At 42.6% G+C, this 18,806-nt stretch overlaps 1 protein-coding gene across 1 annotated transcript in view; it reads left to right on the forward strand.

Annotated features, from left to right (window-relative positions):
* The window catches only part of LOC122539900 (all-trans-retinol 13,14-reductase-like), a 33,358-nt gene that overhangs the window by 4,878 nt on the left and 9,674 nt on the right, over positions 1–18,806 (forward strand). The window contains exons 3-8 of the mRNA XM_043675057.1: positions 608–849; positions 2,759–2,960; positions 8,860–9,057; positions 9,140–9,259; positions 12,480–12,618; positions 15,236–15,345. Of these exons, the coding sequence (XP_043530992.1) occupies positions 608–849; positions 2,759–2,960; positions 8,860–9,057; positions 9,140–9,259; positions 12,480–12,618; positions 15,236–15,345 (1,011 nt within the window). The remainder of the gene's footprint in view (positions 1–607; positions 850–2,758; positions 2,961–8,859; positions 9,058–9,139; positions 9,260–12,479; positions 12,619–15,235; positions 15,346–18,806) is intronic.

Here is an 18,806-nt window from a genome sequence, read left to right on the forward strand (position 1 = left end):
GTGGAACTGGTCCTCCTGGGAGCAGATACGGCGGAGGCGGAGGAATTGGGAATACGGGATGGCATTTTTGCAAGAGATAGGGTGGAAAGAGGTGTAATCCAGGTAGCTGTGGGAGTCGGTGGGTTTGTAAAAAATCTCAGTGTCAAGTCGGTCATCACTAATGGCGATGGAGAGGTCCAGGAAGGGGAGGGAGGTGTCAGAGATGGTCCAGGTAAATTTAAGGTCAGGGTGGACCTATATTTACATAGTGCCATTCAAATAACAAACATCCCAATATACCTCATGTCAGTGCTATTGAACAAGGTTTGACAGAAAGAAATGTTATGACCGATGACCAAATGCTTGGTCAATGAGACAGTTTGCAAATGAGTGTTTCATTGAAGGACAGAGGTGGAGAGCTTGAGGAAGTAAATTCTAGAGCTTGAAATACAGGCAACTAAAAGTTTGATCATTAATAATGAAGTGATTAATATCAGGCTACCCTTTTGACTGAGTGAGAGCAGAAACAAAAGATAAGTTGTGTGATTGCTACAGTGTATGTATGACCACAAATACTGGGTCTCATTCTTTGGAAAATTAACCATTTATCCACACTACACTATTTCAGGAATTCATTACATAGGGGAACTGTATGAACGATCCTTCCTGCGGACATTAGTAGACCAGATTACAGATGGTCAGCTGCAATGGACGAAAATGGATGACGTTTTCGACAATGTAATCCTGGGAGACCAGCAGACCCAGCGAATATATCAAGTCTGTGGTGGGAATCAAAATTATCGAAATTGTTTGAAGACCCAGTTTCCTCAGGAAACAGAAGCTATTGATAAATTCCTGAAACTTGTAAAGGTGACTTTTGAAAAAATATAGAATTGTAAAATCATAGAATGAAAAGCAACCAATAGATGGAATGAATTGTAAGCACTTAACAGAGCAAGGAGTTTTTGATTAGTTTGAGCACAGTTCTTTGGAAGGGATGATTTATTTTATTCTGAATGTTATAGCTGCATGTTAATTGGATTTAGCACCAAGGGAACCAGTCATTGAAAGTAGCACTACTGCTACTTTCTCATTGGCATTATCTCCTCTTAACTTGTCACATTATCCTTGTCTTTGTATGCAGGCATGCATTTATATACAGAACATACAGTAGATCCAACACTGTAACTCCAAATCCAAATCAGCAAATTTACAGGAAGTGTCTCCCCTAGTCTTGCAGCACAGAGATTCAGCTGTTAATGTGGTGTCACCATCAGTCTGTTAATTAATGGGAAATCAGGACAACTGAGTAGGAATCGTGTTTGTCAAAGTGTAACTCTGCACTCTGAATTATATCTGTCCAGCTGAGTGAAGAATAGGTCATTCAACTATTTGTGAGGATGAAATAATAATTACTTTGAGCAGCATCATAAGAAAGGATGCATTTATTTTTGTCCGTGGAAGAAGAAAAGTATACCTTTTTGTTTGCATCGACTGTGACAAATTCCAGGGTTTAGTGTCATAACATTTTCCTTAATTCTTCTACTGTGCACAAGAGGTTAAAAACCACAACAAAATCATACCTCATCCTAGTTTGATATGTTGTAATCAGTCTGAATGTTTAAATTGTCTGAAGGACGCACAGAACAATTCAGCCTCCAAACAGTCTCTCTGACTTGTTTGTGAATGTGTTTAACGGGCTTCTCAGAATTTATCAAACCATTGTTTAAATTCTGACTGGCTCAGTGCCTGAAGGTATTTCATGATTCTCTTTGTTAATGCCTCTCTTTCCTCAGGTGGTTTCTCTGTCCCTCATCAAACTGTCGACCTTGGTATAAGCCTCCCTTTGTAAAAAAAAATTGTGATATACAACTACCCCCATCTCTAACTTTTAAAGGCATCATCATACTGAATATAATAGGCCCTTCGGCCCATCAAGTCGGTGCCGGCCTATCTATACTAATCCCACCTTCCAGCACTTGGCCCATAACCTTGATTGTTCTGACATTTAAAGTGCTGGCCTATGTGCTTTTTAAAGGTTGTAAGGTTTCCTGCCTCTACAGCCTTCTGGGCAATGCATTCCACATTGCACTTCCCTCTGAGTGAAAAAACTTTTCCTCAAAATCCCTCTAAATTTGCTGCCTTTCTCCATAAAATTATGCCCCTCCTTTATTTTCTTTGCAAGCTCTTTGAATGCATTGTTACCTCTCTGATCTTTGCAATCAACGTTCAATAGTTGAATTTCTCTAGTCCAGCTTCAGCTTTTCTCAAAGCATAGGACTCCCTGGCTGGCCATTAATGACTTCTGCTGTTAGCATTCCTTCATGCAGTGTTTGAGATAGTGGCCATGCTAACCATCTGTGTCAGCTCTGCTCCATTTTAACTTGTAGTGGGACTGCCACTGCAAATTCTACTTCTCTCAGGAGTAGCCAGCATATTCCCAGCTTCCTTTCATGTCGGGTATCACACCATCCATGTCCTCTGAAGATCTATCCTTGCCATTTCCTCATTTACATGTTGTACATATTGCATCATTACAAAATGAAAGAGAAAGGCTTTCATTCGCAATCAAGATTCAAATGTATATCCTAAAACAGAATTGTCCAATATCAATGATATAGAATATAAATGTTTTATGTAGTAGGACCATCTGTAAGACATTATGAATGATAAAAAGTTCTGAGAGCAGATTGATGGGCTTCCTCTTATCTGTATTACAGTTTTGGAGGACAACATTTTTCTTTCTCATTGTTGACCCATGTTTGCTGTTTTACTCCAGATGATTTCAAAAAAGATATCGTTGTTGGTAATCATTAAAATGGTCCCTCTTCTACTGGCAAGGTTCCTAATAAGGAGTGGCATCATCCACTGGATCTCATCAATTTTCAAGCTGGCATCCACCCCACTTTCAGACGTGGTTAATGAGCTGACAGAAAATAAAGATCTTCGAGCAGTCATGTGCTATATCTGTGGGGATTACGGTAATGTGCTTTCACACGTAGAACAGTTTTTAGTGTACTGTACAACTTCAAACCCAGAAATCGGCTGTGTCATTTTTCATAGAGTACCAGGGAGGACTTCTCTCTGCGAGGCCTAGCGAATTTTTCATGCTAGTGTACCAAACCTGCCTCATTAACAACATAACATGCCTCTCCGGTGCCCCGTTTGTCCAGCGCTAGCTCACATTTTCCCACTCATGTATGTGGAAGTGCTTGCCACTCCTGAGATCCCAGGCACCGGCGCCATCTTTAAGATGCTGTTTAGCTCCCAATCAGGTACTGGCATTACAGAGTTGCCCTATGTGGCTCAAGTCATTTGGGCCAGACCTGGAAGATAAGGGGGAATTGGCATCCCATTTTATGGAAGTCTTGGTGGATGGGTGCTTGGCTTGCTTTTAAAAATTAATTGCTAAAAAAAGTTACATTTTTGTTGATTTAGACTGGAGTAGCTGAGCTTTCTCTTCTAGCAAGTGTGGAAATTTCTGCTGAGCATTTACATGCTGAGTGAAAGAGTGGTGGAACCATGTTTCAAAACAGAATTGGATATATACTTTAAAAAGGGAAACAAAAAGGGTGGAGCAGTGGCACTGATGTGGTTCCGTCAGAGTTTCAACAGAGAAACACTGAGCTGAATGCAGCAGTGAAGGAAGTCATCATTATATGACAATGTTGGATTGGTGCGGTGAGTTGCATTCATTGCGAAAAGCAAACATTTAGTCTTCCTTTGTAATCAGGGCAATCTGTACAGCAGTACATCAGGGCAGATAATCAGGATATTACCCATTTTCAACAATCAATAACTGAATGCTTTCCACTCAAAACAATTACAAGGTTGCAATAAGGCTATGTGAAAGCAACTGATGAGCGCAACTGATTGAGTGCCTGAACTTGGCTGTCTGTTTGGGCTACTTAACCAGTTGTAGGTCTCTTCCTGTTACCACAAGGTGCTGCTTAAGGGAGTGGTTTCTGTACCTTGGAGATAAAAGGGCTCTCCCATCACTTGTACCAAAGGAGTGTTTTCACATCATGTATCAATGTCTTACCATTTGGCATAAGTAGATAAATGAGAAATCAAACCAATTGCCAACTTTCAATAATGTATTATATTATTTGAATTTTATCTTGTACGAGCAGAGCTTTTTTCTTCCTTCTGATTATCTCTGCCTTACAAGTCCTTGGAAATCATTATAGCCCTGATAAGTAATTATTCACTCTAAACATTATTCAGACCTGTAGTACTGAGCTGCTGAATGACTCACAGATACTGCATTCACCTTCGATTAGAATGTATCAGGGTTGGAGATGGGATTAAATCAAGTAGAATACTGCTGTGATTTATTTTCTTCAGTTTCAGTTTTTTGGCATTATGAAAATGTTAACATTTAACCCATTAATTTATTGTGCACAAAGTCAATGAATTGTGTAGGTTCTTAATTGGGTCAGGGATCATTCGGATCAGAAATTTAGGCATTAAGCTGCCTACCTTGCTCAGTGACACGGATAATGAGCCTTTATCTGATGGTCTTGTACCTTTTGACATAGGTCTAATACATTATTGCCTAGAGATTGCCTAAATTCTAGCTTCTCATTAACTGTTCTGGCTGCAGAATTCCTCTGGCTCTGTGCTTGATCCCGATGATACTGAAGTAGTCCCTTGATACAAGACATATGGGGTGCACTGCCAGTATGCCCTACCATTGGGATCATTGCTCTTAATGTGCTGTATGAATCTGTGCCTCACACAGTTCACACGGCATTGTAATGTAATGTTTCAACATCCAGTTTTCGCTGGTGGGTAAAGGGGTTGAGACGTAGTCAACATAGGGCATGAAACCCAAATTTTCTCGTGCTGAATTCCATCAGATCGCATTCTGGCTACTCCTGGGCCCTTTAATTATTTATGAAGAGAAATTGAGCAGTTCAGGCCTGTGCTCCCTCTGGAGTTTAGAAAGATGATATGAGATCTAATTGAGGTGTATAAGATGCGAAAGGAGATTTACGGCATAGATGTAGAGTGGATGTGTCCTCTTGTAGGGCAGTCAAGAATGAAAGGTCATGGCTGTGAAATAATGGGTAGCAGATTTAAACCAGAAATGGGGAGATATTGCTTCTCTCCAAAGGATCATTAATCTGTGGAATCTGTTACCCCAGAATGCTGTGGATGCTGGGAGCTGAGTAAATTTAAGGAGATAAATTTTTAATTAGTAGCAGGTAATGTTTTAGAGAGTGGGCAGGAAAATGCAGTTGAGGCCAAGATGAGACCAGCCGTGATTGTATTGAATGGCGGAACAGGATAAAGGGGCTGATTTTTCCTATTCATGCTCCTAGTTCTCATGTTCTTAACTCACAGTTGGAAATCATACATTTATGGAGTTGATATAACTACTGTTAAAAAATGGATATGGTCTGTTTAAATGTCACAATCTGATGTTTTTTTCATCCCCTTTTTGTGTGAAGTAAATGAGCTTAAATTGTCAGTGCTGGACTGACAGGCTATATGGTAAAGGTTTAAAATATTACCACCCGACCTTGCAGTTCCTTCTTAACATTTCCCGAAAATTTTTTATCATCGTCAGTTTGAATACTTCACTGAATTTCTATAGCTTTATTTATCTTAGCTAGATATTCTAAGTTCACAGCTTTATTGATGGTTTCAACTAGAAAAGATTTGATGCCTATTAAATGAAAGTAGTTTTTTTTTATAAGAGATTAATTACTTGTGATTTAGAAACTTTGTGGTTTCTTCAAGCAGACTTTTGTTTTTACCATGAGGTGTGTTTGAGTGAGAGCTATATTAGATTTTCAGAAGGTTTTTTTTATCATCTCAACATGATTCTTGAAATATGTCCATCATGAATACAAGGTGGGTTGGCATGAGGTTGGCAAAAGGGGTTTATAGGAGGCATGGACATTTTAAGGTGCCATGGCAGGAGAGCAGATAAGGGTCCAACAGTGAAGGCTAGACCTCATTTAAGAGTCTAAAACGACTATAGAAACATTACCTGAGAACAAACGTGTGGGCGGCACGGTGGCACAGTGGTTAGCACTGCTGCCTCGCAGTGCCAGAGACCCGGGTCAATTCCCGACTCAGGCGACTGACTGTGTGGAGTTTGCACGTTCTCCCCGTGTCTGCATGGGTTTCCTCCGGGTGCTCCGGTTTCCTCCCACAGTCCAAAGATGTGCAGGTCAGGTGAATTGGCCATGCTAAATTGACCGTAGTGTTAGGTATAGGGGTAAATGTCGGGGTATGGGTGGGTTGCGCTTCGGCGGGTCGGTGTGGACTTGTTGGGCCGAAGGGCCTGTTTCCATACTGTAATGTAATCTAATCTATACCTTCTGACAGTGCTGCTGTGCTTTCCTTGTCTGCTTTCCTTGTCCACTCCCTTGTCTGCTGCTGATCTGTCCTTGCGATTGGACCAGGGTGGGAGGAAAGGGTGCTAGATTTAATCATTTGCATGCCTCCCAATGTGAAATTAGGGTCTAACTTAGTGCATTAAAATGAATCGGATCTGCCAAGTGGGAAATTTCCCCCACCAAACAGTCTGTTGGGAGCAAAAATCTGGCCTTCAGCCTAATGTGTGGCTGAAATGCCGCAACTGCATAATTTGTAGGAAATTTGAGCTAGTGCCAGTCAAACTATGTCCAGTTAAGTTTTGACAAGGCAAGCACACACAACTAGAAATTGTTAGTCCCTGCTTGGATTCCTGACCTAAACTTTGATAATTATTAGATGTGGAGATAGAATAGGAAAGGTTAGCTGAAGTAGGAGATCAGCCATAATCTTAGTGAATGACAGAAAAAATACAAGGGACCAAATATGTGACTCCTGATCCTAGTTCATATATTCTGATGTTCATAATAAAAATGCATAGTTTTGCCTACGCTGTTAGAAATCTCTTAATTTAATTCAGTATTTATATTTAGACTTTCAATTTAATTTAGTTTGGCAATTTCATCATAAATCAATTCCTCACTCCCATATTCAACTTCACAAAATTAATTGACTATTTACATAATAACTGATAACACATGCTGAACTCACTAGCAATTTAAACATTAACTGAATCTGACCAAATTATTATCTTGGTAAATATAACTTAATGTTGTTTAATTTCTGTTTTAACAAATATGTAAAATGACAAATTTATCTTCATAAAACTATCTCCAGGTAATTAATTAAAGAAAGATTTGAGCAAAGTTGTCTTAATGTATTTTATGCTACTCTTGACATCCTTCTCTTGCAGTGAATAACTTAAGCTATTATGTTACTGTTGTTTCATGATTTATTTTTATTTTGTTATTGCTTGGTGTCACATTAGTGTTGAAACCTCATTTGTATTTTGGGCATTTAGAGCACGGACATTTAAATTCTGGCTTGAAATAACTAAGTTTAAAAACTTAAGTCAAGTGTGTTTTTGTGTTTGAGTAAATTGCACCACAAGACCTCCTGGTAAATAATGGTAACATCACTATCTCTTGGCCAGTAGCCCTGTGCTTGAGTCCATGCCAGGAAGTGTTGCCCGCACTCATAATGTGGTAGAATTGATAATAAGAATCAGCATCCCAGATGTCCTCCTACTTCAAGGACCATAATTTTCCCTCCCCTATGAGCAATGGTGCCCTCAATTGCATCTCCTCCATTTCCCACACCTCCACCCTCGAAACGCCTTCCAACTCCAACAAGGATAGAATCCCCTTGGTCATCACGTTCTACCCCTCCAATCTCCAAATCCAGTGCATCATCCTCGCCATGTCACCTACAGTCAGACCCCGCCACCGAAAATATATTTCCCTCCCCACCCTTATCTGCATTCCGTAGGAACCATTCCATCCGTGACTCCCTCATTAGGTCCACATTCCTCACCAACCCCTGTCTCCACACCCGGCACCTTCCCCTGCAGCTGTAAGAGGTACAGAACCTGTGCCCATACTGCCTCCCTCCTCCAATCTCCATCCAAGGCCCCAAAGGATCATTCCAAATCCGGTAGAGATTTACTTGTACATCCTCCAACCTCATTTACTGCATCCATTGCTCTCGAAGTGGTCCCCCTTGCATTGGCGAGACCGAGCGCAAATCCGTGGAATAGTTTAGGGAACATCTCTGTTCCGTACGCTACCTTTCCGTGGTCATCCACTTCAACATCCTCTCCCTCATCCCTGAGTACGTATCCTTTCTGGGCCGCCTCCACCGCCTACACTAGGCCACCCACAAACTGGAGGAAGAACATCTTGTCTTCCACCTCTGGAGTCTACAACCACACCTGTTTCCAGGTCTCCTCTCCCCCCACCCCATCCCATCCCAGATCCAATTCTCCAACTCCTATCCGGCCCTTTTACCTGACCTACTTGTCCATCTTCCTTATCTGTTCCACACTTCCCACCAACCTATCACGTTTGTCCACCTAATGCCATCCCACCTAGCTTTCCCTTAGCCTCAGCCCCATCCCCACCCTCTACCCCCGTTTATCTCTCAGCCCTCTTTCCCCCCACCAGCCCAGACTTGAAGAAGGGTCCTCACTGAAATGTCAACTCTCTTGCTTCTCGGATGCTGCCTGACCTGCTGTGCTTTTTCCGGCACCACACCTTATTAACGCTGACTCTCCAGCATCTGCAGTCCTCAGTTTCTCCTAATCTTTCCAATATGTAGGATGGCGAAGTGCTCCGTCCTGCTGCAAGGTGGGTGGGGGGCAAATCATTGTGGCATTTGTCCCGTAAATTTGAATCAACCGCATGGGTATCCATTGGTCTAACTCTCTGATGTGAGGACAGGAGAGAAGACAGTGAGAAATAGTTTGCATTTTAGAACTGAAATTTTGTAAACCTATTATTTTTTGTAAACCTGTATTTGCGCCTTTGTTTTAAATGTGTTTTCTTTTCCCAGGCGTCATGCCTAAAGAGGCCAGCTTTGTGATGCATGCCACAATTATCCAGCACTACCAGAATGGTGCCTGGTACCCAAAAGGTGGCGCCAGTGAGATTGCCTTTCACATAATTCCAGTTATTAAGAAAAGTGGGGGAGATGTTCTTATGCGGGCACCTGTCCAATGTATATTAATAAATAAAGATGGTCAGGCATGTGGTAAGTGTGAATTCATTGGTTTAAGCATCAAGAGACAACATATTTAATTATTGCTAATTAGGTTTGCCCTCTTTCTCACCAGGTGTGACAGTGAAGAAGGGAAAAGAAGAAATAAACCTGTTTGCTCCTGTTGTGATTTCTGATGCTGGAATATTTAATACCTACGAACGATTGTTACCTCATGAACTGCGAAGTAAACCAGGTGTGTGAGTATTGCAATTTTTTTTCACTATGGAGTATTAAGAGGACCAGAACCAGTGTTTCTCATCGTTGATTACATCACTAATCTATCGCTTGATGATTAAAGAATAATGACTTTTCACTTTGTGCAAACTTCAAATCCAGAGAATCTCTGCCTTTTTTTTAATTAATGGGACGAGGGCATCACAGGCCATGCCAGCATTTATTGCCCATCCCATATTGCACAGAGGGCAGTTAAGAGTCAAACACATTGCTGTGGGTCTGGAGTCACACATAGGCCAGACCAGGTAAGGATGACATTTTCCTTCTCTAAAGGACATTAGTGAACCAGATGGGTTTTTCCAATAATTGACAATGGATTCATGGCCATTATTAGACTCTTAATTCCAGATGCTTTTTGAATTCAAATTCTACCCATCTGCCATGGTGGGATTCGAACCCAGGTCCCCAGGATATTTCCTGCATCTCTGAATGAACAATCCAGGGATAATGTCACTAAGCCATCACCTCCCCTTGTGTTGCCCTGACAATTTTGTTTGAGTTTTTTTTCCCTAAGCTAGAACCTAAAAGGCTCACTTAATGTTTAGAGTAGACACAAAGCCAGGAGGCAACTTATTGTGGTTGTCAGCAATCATTAGTCAAGGGATGGACACGTTCCTGCATGGTGATTTGTTGTGTCAATATCTTACCATGTGCCAGCAGGGGATTTAGCAACACACTGCATGTGCTTCAACCCAATGGTAATGTCTCAAGTAAAGTAATCCTCAGTCAGGTCCAGGGAGACAATCTTCTGTCAGGGTAACCCTGCACAGTGAATTTAAGGCAGCATCGATATTGGTGCAGGACCTTGAGGACAGGTCAGTCAGCTGCTCAGGACTAACAGAATCACAGGTTCCACATCTCTACAGTCCACAGAGTGGGCTTTGGTCAGTCATAGAGATGTACAGCATGGAAACAGACTCTTTGGTCCAACCCGTCCATGCCGACCAGATATCCCAGCCCAATCTAGTCCCACCTAGTCCGGGGAGTCAAGTGATGTCAGTCAGGGAGCTGCACAAGGATTAATCTGGGATCTGGTCAAGTGGCCAATTGGAATTCTCCATCCAAGTTAGTCACGAGGGTGGGACATGGTCAGGCCATTGAAGGTCAAGGGGCTTTATCAGGGGCCGGTGCTGTCAGAGGGAAGCTGGGGAACTCACTTGTGGGGATCAGAGTCAGCATTCTGAGATGCAGAGGGCATAACAATGGTTCAGGTGAGCAACTCCATATACAAGGAGAGGAGATGATAGGGCATGAGATGAAAGGGGTAAGGCAGGAGGGGCTGTGTCATTGACAGTCAGCACCATTCTGGCTTTGATATTGTGCCACCATATTTGGCAAAATGACTCCATGTATCTGAGGCTGAGGAAGGACAGTGCGGTGATGAGCAGTGAAATAATGCGGTTCGGTCACAATGTAGGGAACATCAAAACTGATGTGGTTGACAGCGAGGGCTATCAATAATGGAATGTGAAGATTTGGAGGGTTACCTAGACTGAGAGGCTGACTATGTGATTCATTACATGAATCGTGACCGCTGTTTCCTACCATCCCATCTGCAGTGGAGATGAAAATGGTATTCTATGTAACCAGAGCTGTCAGGGAAGTGTGACATTCTGAGAGAGGGAGCTTCACCTTCTGAGGCCCTTCAAAGTAAAACTGCATCAAGTAAACAACCATACAGTACAGGTGAAAGATACTCGCAAGCACTAAATGCTGTACATTCAGCATTGACCTACTGTGTGGAGTCCAAATCCTGACTCAAGTAATTACATGTTCACTGTCCATTATTAGTTGTGAGAGTGAATGTCTTTCTAGTTGCAACTACAAGCACTCTTGACCATATCGTGTAGCATCAGGAATTGGTCCCAATAATGGCGGTGTACACAAACAATATATTGCAGTCTGGACTAACCCTTGCTGTCAAAGTTGCAATCACCTTCCAACTTCCCATGGCCTGAACATGGTGCAGGAGCTGCTCACTTCACAACTCAGACTGTTAACACATGGTGTAGCATTAAGGATGGCTAGGCTCTGAACTTTCGCTCTTGTAGTTAGAAAGACATTCACTTACAACTGGTGATGAACAATGAACATATATATACTAAGGTAAGAATTGATTTATAATGAAGAGTTGCCCTTGCCACCTCTGTGCCCTCAAAAGTATCATTGTCTTCCTTTCCCTCCCACTACTTCATTGTGCAGTATTAGGGACAGCAGCTGGTTTGCTTGGGTGCCTACCCAACATGGAACATGTCGACTCTGGAGGTTTGGCTGGGTGACTCTGCAGACAGTTGTGTCTAGAGGGCCCAGACATACTGAGTGTGCCCTGCAAATTGTTCGCAGTAGCTCACAGGCTCCAATGGGTTCCCATTTCTCTCTCATCAAGTAATAACTTTCAGTGACCACCTTCAAGTGCTTTGGTCAGTTTTCAGAGCGTTTCTTAAATCCACCGTCAGGGTAAGGCCGGCTGTGTTAATTCTTCTTCCTCCTCACCACGTCTAGACACATCTCTTGGAATTCTTAGAAGTCTGCAGGGTGTGTCATTTTGACTAGCATCTATCCCCTTTCCACTTCTGGCTGTGGCAGCTTGTAAAACCAAGCAGCCTTTTCTTCCAGCTGATCTGTTCCCCTTTGTTTGGTTCCCCTTTGCTTAAGAAACCTGGAACCATCAAGTCTACTCTCTGCTCTGGATCTTCATAAGAATTTCTCACCTCCCATCAAGTTCCGAGACCTGGGGTCTCTTGTTCCCATAGCAACTAAACCAGGTTTATTGTAAAGCAGCATTCGGCACCAGTCACATGACACCTTTTAGTCCCTTTTACCTAAAACTAAATGTAAAGGTTACAGCAAGCAATGATCTTACAGACCTGAAAGCCTTTTAATCATTAGGGAGAGGTGATGATGTAGTGGTAATGTCACTGAATTAGTTATGACAACTGGGCACCTGTTTCTCATTTTGCTTGATCAGTCCAAGGAACGTAGACTGACTGGATTCTCCAGCTGATCATCACAATACACAATAATTATCTTGTTTGATAATCATAAGTTATATTACAACAATCCAGAATGTCAGAAATAATTCTCCTTTTATATTTATGCTGATATTTGGGAGCATGTAAATTATTTCTTCAAGCTATGATGGATTCTGATGGTTATTGATCATTCTGTCGGTCCCACAGCAATCCAGGCTCAGCTGAGTATGATACGGCATGGAATAGGAGGATTCAGTGTCTTTATCGGGCTGGATGGTTCAAAGGAGGAGTTGGGGTTGAAAGCAGGAAATTACTGGTTTTATCGAGAGAACAATTTTGACGAGCTGTAAGTCCATGCAGTGCTTTACGTTTACTGTCACAGCATCGAGTGCTTGAGGACCCACTTTCTATTTAGTTTCATTCAGCTTTGTAAAATAACGTGATTACACTCCATAGTATTACACTGTCTTCTGCTGTTGTGTACTTCTAATTGTTTTAATTACCTTTTTTGCTTCCTCCTCTATTAATGCTTCTTTCATCTATAATGTGTTTTTTAAATACCTTTCAAACCTGCAGTCTACCCATAAAAGCACATGGACAGCAGATAAAGGGGAACACCGTCACCTGCAAATATCCTCTCCAAGCCACAAATCATCCTGATTTGGCAATATATAATAGTTCCTTCGTTAATGGAGTAAAAATGCCAGCATGCTCTATGTAACGCTGGGGATAGACCAAATCACACAGACTGCAATAATATAAGACAAAGAACCAAAGTGCTGGAGAGATTCAGTAGCTCTGGTAGCATCTGTGGGAGAGAACAAAACAGAGTTAACATTTCGAGTCCAGTGACCCTTCATCAGTTTTGATATAGGCTGCAGTTAAGGCTAGTCAGTAAAGGCCAGCCTTGCCAATGATGCCTGCAGCCCTTGAATGAGTAAAAAAGTCTCCAAATCTGTTCCTGTGTTTCCAAATATTCTTGGTAAGGTTGACTTGGTTTTTCTCAACCATTTCAAGTTTCCTCTTTGTGGTGATTTGAAACTGGTTTGTCCTTAGTGGAGGAAGTGTCTATCTTTCAGTGTTGAGAATCCAGCGGAAGTGTTTTTATATTGACAATCACACTTGTTAACTGTTGAAGAATTATGAAATCTAATCCACTAAATATTACTTTTTGGTGTTTTTCTCTTGATTTCCAACTATTGATATCTGGATTCCATGTTCCTATTTTTTTTTCTCCTTAATTTTTCTCCACTTAATGTGGTACTAGTCCTGGTTGGGAATATTTCTAGAGGATTCATTTTGGCAGTCTAAGCAAACTGTCTTTCTTTTTTTCAATTTCATTAATATTTTTGTAACTAATGGCTGACAATATTTGAAGAAAATGGGGTTTGTAGAGAAGGTAACATTTTCTTTCAATGCGCTAATAATTTTTTTTCCCTGAGTTACTTCGAGCAGAGTCTAGTAGGTTGAAACAGTGAGATTATGCAATTCCAGAAGGAAGTTAAAGGGTTTGTAGCAAATCCTCAGTTGTTTTTAATTTCTAACTGCACCCAATCTTTTTCCAGTAAAGTCCACAGAATAACAGTTCAAGTCTATATCGACGACTCCTTTTATAGTCCCATGATTTCTTCTACTTGGTTTGAAACTAAAAAACTTGGGAACATTTTCCGAGTCAGTAGCAAATACAAATTGGAATGATGAAAAACCAGATTAAAGCTCCTAGCATCAATCACCTCCGGGGAGTTCTGATGGCTGCAAAATCCAGCAAGAGTTGGTGACATTTCTGCACCCATCACTACTACATTCCTGACCTCAAAGTTTCTGTTGCAGGAAACACCATTCACCATCTTCTGTGCTGCAGATAAACAGAACTGATGGCACATGTCACAGTCCAATCACTGCTGGTTCCTGTAAAGCTGCCCAATTATTAGATTAGATTACTTACTTACAGTGTGGAAACAGACCCTTCAGTCCAACAAGTCCACACCGACCCTCCGAAGAGCAACCCACCCAGACCCATTCCTCTACATTTACCTCTTCACCCAACACTACGGGCAATTTAGCATGGCCAATTCACCTAACCTGCACATTTTTGGACTGTGGGAGGGAACTGGAGCACGCGGAGGAAACCCACGCAGACACAGGGAGAACGTGCAAACTCCACACAGACAGTTGCCTGAGGCAGGAATTGAACCTGGGTCTCTGGCACTGTGCCACCCATGCCGCCCCACTTCTGTCCTTCTCCCAAAGGAGAAATTATATGTTGCTTCTTCTGCTGGAATGCTCCACCCACCCGCAACCCTCTTCCGTTATGTATATCATTCTCATCTTAATGACAGGGAGATAATTGACTCTGAAATCTTTGTCCATTATCGAATTGGTCCCTGCATTACAGAGTGGAGCATTGCATCATTCACAAATTAGGAGGAAAACAACATATGGAAGTTGCTTTCGTTTGACGTTGGTCATGGAAATCAGGAATGAAAAAGCATCTTCTTACCAGCAAATGCAAAATATGTCATTGCAGCTCAGTTTGTCACCTTCTGCAACATGGAACACTGTGCCTGAAAGGCTGTAGATACTGGGTGAACTGATGCTCTCAGGACCAAGAGTGATGAGATTTTTCTTCTACGAGGGTATCAAGGGATGCAGAACAATATGGGTCAGCATGCAGCTCAGTCATGATCTAATTGAAGGACGGCACAGATTCAAAGGGCTGAATGGTTCAGTCTTGTTCCTGTGTCCCTGACTCTTTTTTTTCCCCATTTCTGTCCTTCTCCCAATGGAGCAATCATTAGCAGGAGCTTCACAGTAATCGGAATAACGTACATGGAAATGTCCTGAAGATAGCTGGAAAGAAGGAAGATTTATACATTGCTGTGTCAATTCTTCTTCATTTAAGTTGCTTTCTGGAAAACAATTTAGTTGCTTTGCTTATTAATATTTGCTTGCTGTTATTTAAGTTTCAGTAAATACTCCGCACTCAGCAAAGAAGATGTCGCTGAAGGGTGTCCCTTCATGTTTGTCTCCTTCCCGTCTGCTAAGGATCCAGCTTGGGATGAGCGTTTTGCAGGTAAATGACAGCAGGCATGTATCAAAAATATTAAAGCCAATACTGCATGGTATCTTCCCTTAGTATCTCATTCAGGAGAAATGAGCAACTCAGCCAAGCTGGACCAGAATGTCCCAAATTCAGTTCTTCTTGTGCTCAATTAGTTAAAATCACTTGGGCATTCAGAGTGATTGAGGCAAAATCATCCCAGGTCTAGCTCCTGATATCCTTTAATGCTTCCCATGGATTGCTATCCATTAACTCATGTTAGAAAGTGGGCCCATTTGGACTTTGTCTGAACAGAATTGTCTCAGTGTGTATCACTATAGAAGGCCACCATATTGAAGCATGAGGAGTAAGCACTTAAACAGGGTATTGAGAGGGTGTTTGACACAGCCCAGCTAGAGTAACAATGCTTTTAGTGTATCAAAAGGATGACAATCGGGAGAAACCCGGAACAAAAAGGCATACCCCTTGCAATTTTAAAACAAATGCCAAATTTCCCATTCTGACAGACAATTACCAAGAAGAACCAATTTTAGATCAACTTTACCCCAACCTGGTGAAAGATCTTGGACTTGGGCAAGACAAGCACACAAATATTCACAGAAGGAAGGTATTGGGCCTATGATATCCATGCTGGCTTCCACTACCCACTTTCTTTGACCAAATCACTATAAATCTTATGTCAAGTATTTCTAAATGAAATTCCCTTTCACAACCCATTTAGGCAGTGCACTCCTGATCTAATTGGCTGTACAAATTTTTATTCTTCATGTGTCTCCCTGGTCCCTCTGCCAATCACTTTAAACCTGGAGAAAGCATCTGCAGTCCAGAGTTGAAAAATGTGGTGCTGGAAAAGCGCAGCAGGCCAGGCAGCATCCGAGGAGCAGGAGAATCGACGTTTCGGGCATAAGCCCTTCTTCAGGAATGGGACCTTAAACCTGGACCGTAGTTATCCATCTATCTGCCACTGCAAACAATTTCTGTTATTTACCCTATCAAGTTACTCATGATTTTAAAACCTCCTCCAAATCTTCTCCTAACTTTCTCTGCTCCATGGAGAAGAACACCTGACCACCATGGCGTGTGCCACTTCCTTTGCTGATGTAACCCACAATGCTGTGACCTCCGCCACACTCCCAACTCCAGCTCTACACTTGGTCCTAGCTCCCAGCCTTGCTGTGGTTTTACCACGCGCGCCCCCCCCCAAGACCTCTCCCTTACTGAGGATGAACATTCAGTCCTCAGTAAATGTCTCACCTTCATCCCATTACGCTTCCGGGTCAATGAATTCCACATGTGTTGCAACATCGAACTTTTCATTCCCTGCCTCCGCACTTACTTTTTCAATCATGACTGTCATCCACCCTCCAAGGACCACTTCTCCCGCCTCCACTATATTCCAACCACTTAGACACCCCTACTGGTCTGGTACCCGGCCTCGACCTCTTCATCTCCAACTGCCGTCACGACATTGCCCAACTCAACCTGTCCACTCCTCTCACCTACTCCAATCTCTCACCCTCGCAAAGCGCAGCCCACCACTCCCTCTGCTCCAACCCCAACCTCACCATTAAAACCACAGACAAGGACAGGGTGCAGTAGTAGTTTGTCACACCAACCTGTACACTGCTGAAGCCAGGACACCTCTTCCTACTGTCCCCTCGATCACGACCTCACCTCCCATAACCAAATCGTCATCTTCCAGACCATCTACAACATCATCACCTCAGAAGAACTCCCAACCACAGCCTCCAACCTCATAGGCCCGGAACACGCACCGCCCAGTTCTACCTCTTATCCAAAATTCACAAACCTGACTGCCCCCATCATTCCATCATTTCCACCTGCTCCTGCCCCACTGAACTTATCTCCTCAGATCTTGACACTGTCCTGCTCCCCCTTGGTCCAGGAATTCCCCACATACATTCAGGTTACCACTCATGCCTTCCACCTCCTCCATGACTTTCATTTCCCTGGTGCCCAAAACCTCATCTTCACCAGGGACATCCAGTCCCTATATACGTCCATCCGCCATGACAAAAACCTCCAAGCCCTCCATTTCTTCCTCTCCCGCCAACCCATTTGATAGCCCTCCACCTACACATTCATTTGAATGGCAGAACTGGTCCTCCCCTTCAACAACTTCTCATTTGAATCCTTCCACTTCCGTCAGACCAAAGGGGTATCCATGGGCACCTGCATGGGCCCCAGCTGTGTCTGCCTCTTCGGGTCTGTGGAACATTCCATCTTCCATAGTTACACTGGCATCATCCCCCACCTTTTCCTCCACTACATTGATGACTGTATCGGCACCCCATCATGCTCCCGTGAGGAGGTTGAACAGTTCATCAACTTTACAAACACCTTCTACCCTGACCTCAAATTCACCTGGACCATCTCGGACACATCCCTCCCCTTCCTGAACCTCTCTGTCTCCATTTCCAGGGACCAACTCAACACAGACATCTGCTTCAAACCCACCGACTCCCCTCCCACAGCTCCTCCCACCCTCCCCTTCTGTAAAAACTCTATCCATTACTCCCAATTCCTCCGTCTCCACCATATCTGCTCCCAGGAGGAGCAATTCCACTTGCGAACATCCCAGATGGCCTCCTTTTTCAAGGTGAGAATTCTGGGTAATCCAAGGTGGAGGACGGGAAGAATTTCTGGCTGTAAGAGCTGCTCCTTTTTGTTTGAGGTATTTTAGCTGTTGGAGGTAATTTCCTCGAATTCCAGGAGCAGCAATTACTGTTTTATATGCTGTTGCATTGTTTTGGAACTTTGGAAAAAAAAAAGCCAAAACAACAGCAGTTTAAAAGGGAGAAGAGCAAAGGAAGCACATGGTGCGGACAGTGCAGGAGAGAGAGAGAGCGAACCTGCACAGTTACTGCCTTTGCCGTTTTTGAATTCATGTATTGCTGGACATCGGAGTGCATCTGGGAAAATTAACAAACAGTGAAATTCACAACTAATCTTGGAGGAACTGTTGGGCGAAGTTCACAGCACAGAATCAGATCAGTTAATTGTTGTTTTAAGTCTGTCCAAGAGAAAGGCTGCAGTAGTGAGTATAGTGGACTCTTTCTTGATTATATGTTTTTGGAGATAAGTCTCTTGATTAAACTTAAATTAATAGCTATGGCTTATATTTTAACCCGGGGCAGTGTTTGTATCTCCAAAAACATACAATCAAGAAAGAATCCACTGTACCCACTACTGCAGCCTTTCTCTTGGACAGACTTAAAACAACAACTAACTTATCTGATTCTGTGCTGTGAACTTCACCCAACAGTTCCTCCAAGATTAGTTGTGAATTTCACTGAGTTAATTTTCCCAGATGCACTCCGATGTCCAGCGATACACCAATTCAAACTCCCTCTCTGTCCTCTCTGTCCTCACCATGTGTTTCCTTTGTCTGTCCTTCTCCCTTTTAAACTGCTCGTGTTTGGACATTTTTTTTCCCAAAGTTCCAAAACAAT

The sequence above is a fragment of the Chiloscyllium plagiosum genome, chromosome 33 (genome assembly GCF_004010195.1).
Source record: "Chiloscyllium plagiosum isolate BGI_BamShark_2017 chromosome 33, ASM401019v2, whole genome shotgun sequence".
Taxonomy (NCBI): Eukaryota; Metazoa; Chordata; class Chondrichthyes; order Orectolobiformes; family Hemiscylliidae; genus Chiloscyllium; species Chiloscyllium plagiosum.